The sequence below is a fragment of the Lepisma saccharinum genome, chromosome 16 (genome assembly GCF_977018435.1).
Source record: "Lepisma saccharinum chromosome 16, izLepSacc3.1, whole genome shotgun sequence".
Taxonomy (NCBI): domain Eukaryota; kingdom Metazoa; phylum Arthropoda; class Insecta; order Zygentoma; family Lepismatidae; genus Lepisma; species Lepisma saccharinum.
The window spans coordinates 65,618,030-65,629,041 of NC_139244.1; the positions used below are offsets into that span (position 1 = coordinate 65,618,030).

An 11,012-nucleotide genomic window follows, 5' to 3' on the forward strand; every position below is an offset into this window, starting at 1 on the left:
TTTGCAAAAATTAATATTTTTCACAATCTGCAGCAGTCTGCTAGCTAGCTAGGGCATCTTGACTGCCACATGGTTCGATACCTAGGGTGGGTGATCTAAGGTTGTAATTCTTCCGTCCTTGTCACCGCATAAAGTGGATCTGTGGCTCACACAGCCTGAAAGCAATGGGAACCTTGGGGGGTTTAAAGAAAACCAGAGCATGGTGTTTATCACATGACCTCCAAAATAGCCGAGAATATATCCCCTAAATGTACCTTCATTCTACGGTGCTACATGCACAAGGAACTTTACGTTGCCTTTTTACAATATGCAGTGAAAATGTGTTCAGAACATGAGCAAGTGGTTGATTGCACAATAATCAATATATTTTGGAAAACTTATGTGCCATGATGTTATAGAACAGTTGGTGGAGTGCTTGACTGCCCTTTCTTTGGAGAAATGAGATGTCATGGGTTCATATCCCAACCTTTCCAGTTTTTTTTTTCTTTTTGTAAAACATGTAGAATTGAAATTTTATTACATTTAGATGGCAACAGGAACCCATGAATCTGGTTGAAAATATTATTTGTGCTCTTTGCTGCACACTTAAAGTACTTGTCAGAATTCAACAGAACATGATCACCATTTTAATGCAATGGCCTTTTGCATAAAATATGGATTTTTGTACATCGTAATGTTGCCTGCAATAAATGCCAAAATCCACCTCAAAATCTTGCAGCTCTCTCTCCCTTCCCTCCTTTCAGCCTTTCTCACTTTTTAAAATGTCATTTGCAAAATATAGATTAGAGATTTTGTTCAACTATTTAGTGTGTGCAGTACAATATGTTATATTGAATTGTATATTAACCTTAAGTGACATTGTTAACGTAGCAGTAACATGAGCTTGTAAGTTAGTGGTAGGCTTGATTTTCCATCATAACTAGGGCCCGGATTTTTTTTTATGTAATTGCATTTTTCCCCTTGTATGTAGGCAAGCAGAAATTGCAGGTATTGGTGAATTACGATGTATATGAATTTCATGTCACAATTTTTTTGTTTTACAATTTCCCATTTATCTTACATATTTTAATGTAAAATGCAGTATTTGGACCATTTTTCTGTTTTTGATTTATTGATTGGTTTATTTTACTTCACTTTTCTGCCACTTTTGGCTAATTGCGAAGATGAGTGATGATACAATGAAGGGACACTCGCAAAGTGTCTAACCACTCTGTCACAGATATCGGCTTTTCTGGTTTTTCATTGAGTAAGAAGCTATAATTGTGGGACAACATTAAAACCGGTGAACCAAAAATATGGTAATTTTTATTCGCTTCATGTTATTTAAGCTGTGAAATTCATATTAAAGATCACTTCGTTTTTCGCTGCTAATGATTCTTGAAATAGTGACTCTTGTCATACATGTTGTCAATTTATCAGATTATGAATTTTCCAATGTAATTTAATATAATTACATTTTTTAGTGCCAGAGAACTAAAAGAAGCACAGAAATCAGAAATATAACACACATTAGATATTTTAATACACATACATATTTTTTACATATTTCAGTAATTTTTATACATATTTATGTACACATTTTGCTACATAAAGGTTCAGGCTCTAGTTGTAATTTTTTTTTTTCAGAAGGCAAACAGCACTAATGAAAATATTTATCCACATGCATGGGAAATGTTATCTGATTCCATACATATTTTTTTTTTAGAGCTGGATTGGAAAATTCAGGTGCCAGGTAAAAATTTTCAGGCACCATTGTGACTCGGCACCCTATATTTTTCTACCCCTTGTTCCAGCTGTCCACAAGAGGTTTATATTGTTGTTTAAAAATATAATAGAATTGCCTTGTGTGTATAATACAGTGGAACCTTGGTTTTATGTTCCTCATGGGGAAGAGAAAAAAAACCACCTTAGAATGTGGGAAAATGTAAATCGAGGAAAATTGTATATTTTGCTGTGTTGGGACCATCAAGATTGAATGAAATAGAAAGTATTGTTACATATAACATTACATGCTTGACTTTCTGTGCAGGGTTTTGAATTCACAATGTTTTTTTTTTTTTGTTTTTTTGCCCCTTTTATTGTTTTGTGTGTAATTATATATATTTATGTTTTTCTTTTAAAAAGCTGAATTGGAAGCTGCTACATCCACGACTCCTCATTCAGAAGGTCCTCCTAAAACTTCGAGTGATCCTGCTGAGTGGAGCATAGAAGATGTCATTCAACACATCTCTTACGCTGATCCAGTTCTTGGGATGCATGCAGAACTATTCAGAAGACATGTAAGTATCTAACCTTGACAATAATTGAGCGGTTTCGAAGTAAAACTTGATAACACACACTCCATTCAAAATTGAGTAAAGGGCATGAGCAATGGTTTCCGTAAGATTCTTCCCTCTCTGCAGCTGAGGAGTGGAAAAGAACATCCAGAAAACTTAACTATTGAGCAATTTTGTTTGCTGGCTAATAATGTAAAAGTCATACATCCTTTGGTCGTATTGCCAAAAAGATGGGTTGTTGAATGCTCTCTTGCTTGGTTAGAAAAGTGCAGACAATCAAATTAAAACTTTAGGAGAGAGATGATTACATTTATCGATCAAAATCAAGAGCTTAAAAGAAAATACATATCAATAACTAGTATCTTTCTTGCGAACTTAGCTCTTTTGGAGCCAAATCCGGCTCTTTCGTGTGCTTGTTTGGCTGTGAATCCCCTTGCCCTACTATGATGCCATCACTGGCTCCGGCCCACATAGACCAATGTTGCCATGAGTATACATTTTGCACGTGACGTGATATTGTTATGTTGGCTGCATTGCCTCACCCCTTCTTACCTCCCCAGCCACATTTTTGTAGCACCGTGGCTGACGTGAAGATGACATAATATTGTTATCTGGGAGTACTTTATTTTGGATTTCATACGACCATCGGTGGACTAATGAGATGGATGATGCCACCTGATCCAGATGGTGAAAATTAAGAATAAATTGTCACCACTTTAAAGTTAACAGTAATAACAGCACCCCTACCCCTTTCAGATCTATAATTGCCCTAGAAGGCACTTTATGCAGCCTTCAGAAACCTAGCTCCTTGAAAGTCCATGTACTCGATTTAAGATGAAAATTAACTGTTTTGCACATCAGGTTTGGCAATGCAGTCAGGATTGCATTGCCGTAGTAGGCAAGGAGAAATGCATTACGCTTATGGGAGCATTATTTTATTTATTCTCTTGGGAATATCAAACATTCAGTGATGTAGAAATATACATGGACTGAAAAAGAACATGTTGAACAATTTGTTGGTCGTCGGATAAGTCGAAACTCCCATTTGATTAGCTGTAACTTGAGGTTGAAGTTGATTGATTCCCCATAAAGAATACATAGAATACATGGGATTCTGTAAAAAAAATATTCATCATATTTTTCAAACATCGTCTTCAGCTTACTTATCAACTTAAAAAACTGCTACCACTTGCAACATGGAGAGAAATTCATAGAATCTTGTCCAGTCAGGGTTTTCCTTAGTAGCAGTGCCCATTCTGACAATATTAAAATAAAGGGACAGCTGCTACTAAACTGTCACTCTTCCCCTTAACATTAGATGCAGTTGCTGCACAATAGTGAATGAAGTTCCAGTGATGGTCAGAAGTACACGGGAACATCTGGGTAACCTATAAGCCACAAACTTTCACGTGTGTTTTTTCTTGGTTTTATACTTTTGTGGGTTGTACTCCACTGCCACGCAAATAAATTTTTTAAGAACAAGACTAGAAGTTGTAGTTAGTCGATTGGTGGCCAAAACCTGTGTTAGAACTTTCATAAAGCATTCCAAGCAAGGTTAAAGAAATAATTTATAGAATAATGTTTGTAATGATTTTGTAGATATCACTTTTGGTGAAAGTACAGGGTGTACCAAAAGTCCCTTTAGCCCTCTTTGAATTGTAGACAAACCTGCAAAATGTTATTTTAACGGCATGCGTATGATGAGAGGGTGACCACCATTTACTCCAAAGGATCTGTGTGCACACCGCCATTTTCATGGCACAGTATTATTCGCCTCCAGGTGCGATATGAAATCCTCCATAACATGGCTGGTGTGATGGAAGCAAACGCACTGCGAACAGCTTCTTGAAGTTCCTCAGTTGTCTGATAACGATTATGGGCGACTTCTGTTTGATGTGCTCCCATTACGCATTATCACAAGATGTCAGACCTGGACTTGGGGTTGACCATTTTAAGAGAATGATGTGTTCAGAAACAAATGGATTGGAGGTTGAGAACATGTGGGACCCTACCCCCTACAAAACAAAGAAAGATGAAAGACTGGACTACAAAGTAGTTATATTTTATGCATGTTATTACATACTTTTTCTTTCTGTTTTAGGAAATAGATGGAAAAGCCCTTCTTCTCCTTAATTCAGACATGATGATGAAGTACATGGGATTGAAACTGGGTCCAGCTTTGAAGATCTGCAATTTGATCAACAAAGTGAGGAGCAAGAAACATTTATTGTTATGACAGTGAAGAAGATAAAAGATGTATATTTATATTTTGTGATACCAGAGATTTTGATTTGCAGAATATTTCTGCAAATGTTAAAGTAGCAAAACATGCTATCCTTCCTTCAACTTTTACATTGCACGCTTTAGTTGCAACAATATTCTTTTCGAAATAAATGAGTTTATTTGCTAGTTAGGAATAAAATATTGAAGAGAAAGTGTATATTCTTTAAAAAAATTGTTTATGTATTTATGTAATTCTTGTAGTTGAAGTTTGGTAGAAATCATGGTACATTAAAATTTACTCTTCTGTGTGAATTTGTCTTGTCTTTGTAAGTTTTTCCTGTGAAAGTAGTGGTTTAGAGAGAAACCGAAATAATTGTTTCACTTTATTTTTCTTAGTTATGTTGGAAATGTCACATTTCGAAGATGCATTTATCATAGCATTGTTTGTGGAAGATGATGTTGATTTGATAAAATGTACATTGATTGTACATTTGATAAAACACAAATGTATAATCTGAAGATGCAGTATTTCTCGCAAGATATCAGCATTATTTTTTGTTTCTTCTTTGGTCTATACTATTAGTTTCATTTAACTCTTTATTTGGCAAATTTGGTGCAAGGTTATGTTTATGTAAAAATATTTCTCGGAAAATATCTATGAATAAAAATATAGTAAAAAGATTTATTTGCAACTTCAGAAGCATTGTTTGTTTGTTTGTTGAATGTCATGTTATTTTCTCGCACATGCCTTATAAAATTTCTTTGTAAAAAAATAATAAATATACCAGTAATGTAAGAATAAAAAATGTATCAAAGAAGAACAGTGATATATTTTCATTTATCTTTAAAAATACATGTATTATAAATACTACCAATATAAATTTGTTGTAAATACACCACTAATGTGATACTCCATCAAACATAACGTCGTTATTTATTTGCAAGGGTAGAATATAATTATCAACTTGCCTGTCAGTGAATATAAATTTATAATGATGCTCAACAACTATCAATTTAATGGATTAAGTACTATGCTATTGAATTCGTAGTATGGCCCTAGCTTAGGTTGCAGGATAATTATCTCTTTATTATACACACAAATATTACATGTCCGTGTACAGTTAAAGTAAATTGTAGTTTTTAGGGATTGATGGAACACACTGAAATTTGTTCCTATAGAACAAGTTGGATTATGTATTAAAAAAAGTAAAAAGTAAAGTGCTCCCCATGTGCTTAGCACCACGCCATGAAGGCGTATAGGGGGGGGGGGGTGACGCCCCACACTGTCTTGATCCAGTCGTGAGTGGGGGTGATGTGATCAGCATCACGCCCCTGACTGCCTTTACCCCCCAGGGTTTCCCCCAGGTACCCATGTCATTCGATGCTGGGTGGGCACGGGGGCCGCTTCCAACGTTAGAAAAGTTCCTGGATTTGAATCGGCCGGGGATCGAACCCGGGACCTTTAGCATGGTAGTCAGACGTGTTACCGACTGAGCCACCGTGGTCAGTTGATTGTATTTATGCATTCTTTGCATAAATGTATTGCTTTTTTATTTTTATCATTACCTGGCCTGTCTACCTAAAAGGAATGGCAATTATGGGGATTTTAGAACAAAAAATACTAACCAATAACAGTGACAAAGTTCTAATAAGAGGCCTACTGTGTTATTTTGCCTTTTATTTTGGATTTCTTAATTAAAGCAAGCTGCTTTCAATAATATCTTCAACAAGTTTCATTTTCTGTGTGACCAAAAATCCCTTCGAATAGGCTTTAATTAGTGGGTTAGGTAATTTAATTTTGATGTTCTTAGCACATGGGAGTTTCAAGTAAGTTAGGCTAGTTATACAAAGGCTGTTGCAGAGAAGGTGAGACAGATTTTTTCCTGGCTTGGCGACACTGCCTATGGTTTCGGCACTAGTCGTGTCGTGTAGGATGACTCATTCTGTTTCCGTAGCAAGTTGTCACATGTTGCGAAACTACGTTAGTGAGCAACTGTGTTGATTTGCGTGGAACATGTTTCGTTTACCCCTCCAGGTTTTTGTGTACAACATTGCTTTTCGCGATGAGTATTCAAGATGAACAGCAACATGCCATAACATTTTGTTGGCCTTTTGGGAAAAGTGCTGCACAAACATATGCAATGTTTCAACAGGCAAATGCTGATCAAGACAGACTGAGTAGAGCCACAGTATTACCAAGGAGTCATTGAGACTCTGCGTCAGCACGTAGCAAAAAAGAGGTCACATTTGAAGAACTCTTCATATTGCACCACGATATCGCACGCCCGCATACCATGCGGGCTTCACAGGATTACGTGACGAAGAGAAAAATAGAAATTTTCCCGCATACAGCCTGGACCTTGCACCCTGCAACTTTTGGCTATTTCCACTTTTATTCGATATGGCCGATTCTGAATAAAAATTTTGTGGTTTGTAATATTTTTGTTTCATTTTAATGATTCTTGGAGGGGTCCATGTACATGCTTGTCTTTTAACTGCTACTCAGTCACGACTTTTTAAACTATTGTGCTCATTTTGGTCTCGATCGGCAGCTAATGAACCAAATTTTCACCCTAGTACATTTGCTAGCCAATGGAGGTCGCAGTTTTCCTATACAGGAATTAGTCTCGCCTTCTCTGCGACAGCCTTTGTATTTATAACATTAGTATTTGACCTATATTTACAAGTGTATTTCCCTGTATGCGTGTGAAATATTTTTATAATTCGAAAAACGATTTTAGGGAACTGTAACCTACGACCAGCATAAATTGTGCAGCCAAATATTTACCAGATTTCTCGACAATTAAAAATTATTTTATATTATGCACGGGAATTGTGTTTCGAAAGTTTGAAAGCTTATTTGATTCGAAATTGCAATCTTACAAACACTTTCCTCATCCTCATGTACATAAAATTTCACAAATTATCTTGCATATGGTACTCGGATTCGTAAGTTGTTACTACAGAACACTTACATTTCAATTTCATACGAATGCTGTAATTTTTTTGCGAATTCATATAACTTTTAAATGTAGGGTAAGCATGTTTATGTATATCACCTTTTTTGCCATAGTAATTTAAAAAATAAATCTTCATTATGCATAACGGTTTTACTTGTAGCTAATAATATTATTTATGTACTTTCTAATGTTACATAACATTTCAAATGTTCTAGGAGATGAAGGCAACATTCTGAATGAATAAGATAGAATGATTCAGTCCAAAACTAAATATTTAGCTTTTATAGTGCATTGTGTTAAATATTGTAAGATATGAATAATACAGGACAGATGTTTCATATTATATTCTAATCGAAGTAGGTTTGCATATATGCTTACATGAAACATTTTTACTTACAAAACTGTGTCTGTGTGTGATTTAAAAAAAAAAAATTGCTTGCACATAACAAATTCGGGTTCTACATGTATATTAACGTGTTGCAAAAGTTAACATAAAACTCATTTTATCAACTATAACGTGATTGCTCTTCATGTTATTTCACAAAACAACTCCAATGCTATAATGATAATACTTTGAATAATATTCTGTTACACCTGACCTTTTTCTTTTGTTTTTTTACTAATGTATAACAAATTCTATACGTACATAAGATTGCATATAACGGGAAATACTGACACACACACACACTAATGCAATAGTATTGAAATATAAAATTCTATCAAATTAATCATCTATAGAAATATTGCTTACCTTGCACAACAAATGCCACAATTTTCGTATCCATTTGTCACAATGTAGGTTCGATTCCCCAAAAGTTGCTCGCACGGGATCTGCTGGAAAACGCTTCAGTTTGCATCAGTTCTTTTTCGTTGTACGTTTACAATTAACTGCACAACAACTAACAGGGATTTTGCCACTAAAGCAATACAATATTAGCCAATATCAACACCTACTGCCAGAATCAGCTGTTTGTAGACATTGCCATATTGTAGGTAAATTTCAGCTCTCCATAAGGAGAATGGATCGCGAGTACTCTAATAGATACACTGTAACTGATTGAAAAAAATATTTATTTACGAGGCAGGAGAGAGTGATTGCCCCCACAGGACTTTTACATCATATATTAAGAGAAGAGAAATAAAAATTCCCCATTTTGACATTGGCAGCTAAAAGCAGTCATCTGCCATCTCGACCCACTACTTTCATAGCATGTCTCATCATTGCTTTCCTGTTGCTAAATTCTTTTTAATGCATTATATGTTCAAAAAGTCTATTGTGGAGTCGTTTCTTACCTACATGAGAGTTTCACCCTTGTTTTCCTGCATTTTACATTTTTCATTTATTGGACCCCTAAACAAATTAAAATTTGGTGCTCGACTGTACATACAGTCTATTTAATACGGAGTATCTGTAAAAAACTGTAATGTATTGTATTTTAAAAATTGAAGTATGATCTCATTGAATCCAACTTTGATATTTTAATTTTATTAAGTACTGAAGTCCAGTTTTGGCATGTAGTTACTATTTTCCTCTAGCTCTTACCACATCACGTGCCTTCATCAGGAGATAGGACAAGAATAGTCAAAGTGTAAAGCATGGGGAGGTAAGTTAGTTAGTTGCAAGCCAGAGATTGAGTGGAAAGGAGTGACAGGGCAATGCAATGTCTTTTAACATTTTAATGTTTTTTAACCCAACTTGCTTGCTTAAACTTTAAAATGATATTAACCCTCTGTGGGTCGCGTGAGAAAAATTATGTTGATGGTCACGCATGGTGCCAGAGACTGGGTTTTTAAAATATAAATATACTAAATTAATGGTCTAAAATGCCAAATCCTCAATTTTTATGATTAGATCTTTTCTTCGAACAATTCAGATTCTATAAAAATTGATATATCTATAAAATTATAAAAAGGTACTCCGTTATTCGGGCACGGAATGGCAGACCGGATTTTCAGTAAAAACTAGAACTAATGTTTATGTTCATAAGGAAGTTCATAAACAGAATATTCGATGATTTTTATCTGATAACTAACTTTGGACAAAAACTGGTTCATAACGTTCCCATAAGTGTTCTGGTGTTCTTCCCTATTGAAAAAACTCTGTAAAAAGTACCTTCTTCCATAAGCAAGGATGAAAAAAACTGTTTATTTAACAAATCCAAGTAGCCCTAAGCATTTAAGGTTCCGTTGATGGAAAATTGACTAACCAATCATGTTCCACACAGCACGCCACACCATTAACTTACCAACACTAACCATTCAGCTTTGATCTGTCGAAAATGGGTTATCAGATAAAAATCATCGAATATTCTGTTTATGAACTTCCATATGAACATAAACATTAGCCTTGTCACTGTGAAGGACTTTTAATTCAATGGAAGCGTCACACTGTAAATTGTTCGCGACAACCATTCATAATGCACAGCTCTTTATGGATGTATCCGATTAAAATAATGTGCAATGGCATGCGAACGTCTCTCCATAGACGTCACTTTGATCTCGATGCATTACCAATGCGCTAAACAAATTTTATGGCATTTTTCTAACACCTCGAAAAGGAGCTAATTGGTACAAGAATTCAGTCATAACTTTTTACTGGTTAAAGATATATGTCGAAAAAACCTTCACCATTGCATTTCTCGTGAAATTCTAGCCCATTTTGATATGTCGCACGACCCCCTCCCCATTTAAAATTCTGAAGTTGAATTCAAGATTGCGGACATCAAGATGGCCGCCAACCGTGTGGGTGGCGTCAATGTGGTTCCCCCTTGTCCAGATAACGATTGGTCATCGCCAATTTCAAATTCCATGCCGCAGTGGCCTTGTACTGAGGGTGTTAAGTGACTTATTGAGCCACCCTCTACATTAGATCAGGCATGTCCAACTTCAATCAAGTTGTGATCTACTTTTTATTGTCACAGCAGGCAGTGAGCTACTATTAATTGTTAAGCACCGCAAGGAAAATATACAAATAACACAATAAATAATACAATAAAAGTAATATGTGTTGAAATGAAATGGCTTACCTTTTGGTTAGTGAGACGTCTGAGCCTGCATGTCGTTCACCAGTCTTTGGAAGTCAATTCAGTGAGGGCCAGTTTTAGGGAATCCTCGAGATGCTCATCTGTCATGTTAGAACGTCGTTTACTCTTCGTCATTTTTAGGTAAGAGAATGCCGATTCACAGAAATATGTTGAACCAAAATATGAGTGCACAATTTCACTGCATCTTCTCAAATTGGGGAATTTTTCTCTGGACATGAACTTCCAAAACGATTCTTATTCAGAGCGACTCTTGAGAAAGATGTCATTTTTTAGTGTTGATATCTCATCCTCAAGGGGTGGCTGACTCATTATGTAGTTTTCACTGATAACAGCTGCAATTTCTTTAATTTTTAAATCTGATTTGAATGGGAAGTATTCAACAACTACGCTAATTTTGTTGAAGTCATGGAATCTGTTTTCGAACTCTTGGATAACTGAACCGATTTCACTCACATATTTATCTATACGATCAACAAAGTCTGGATATTTTTCCAGATGGTCCTGCATGT

General features: G+C 35.5%; 1 protein-coding gene across 1 annotated transcript in view; it reads left to right on the plus strand.

Moving 5' to 3' along the window:
* Positions 1-5,191, plus strand: part of Scm (Polycomb protein Scm) — an 89,024-nt gene extending 83,833 nt beyond the window's left edge. Inside the window, exons 13-14 of the mRNA XM_083138267.1 lie at positions 2,125-2,279; positions 4,378-5,191. Coding sequence (XP_082994393.1) covers positions 2,125-2,279; positions 4,378-4,512 — 290 coding nt within the window. The 3' untranslated portion in view covers positions 4,513-5,191. The remainder of the gene's footprint in view (positions 1-2,124; positions 2,280-4,377) is intronic.
* The last annotated feature ends 5,821 nt before the right edge of the window (positions 5,192-11,012 follow it).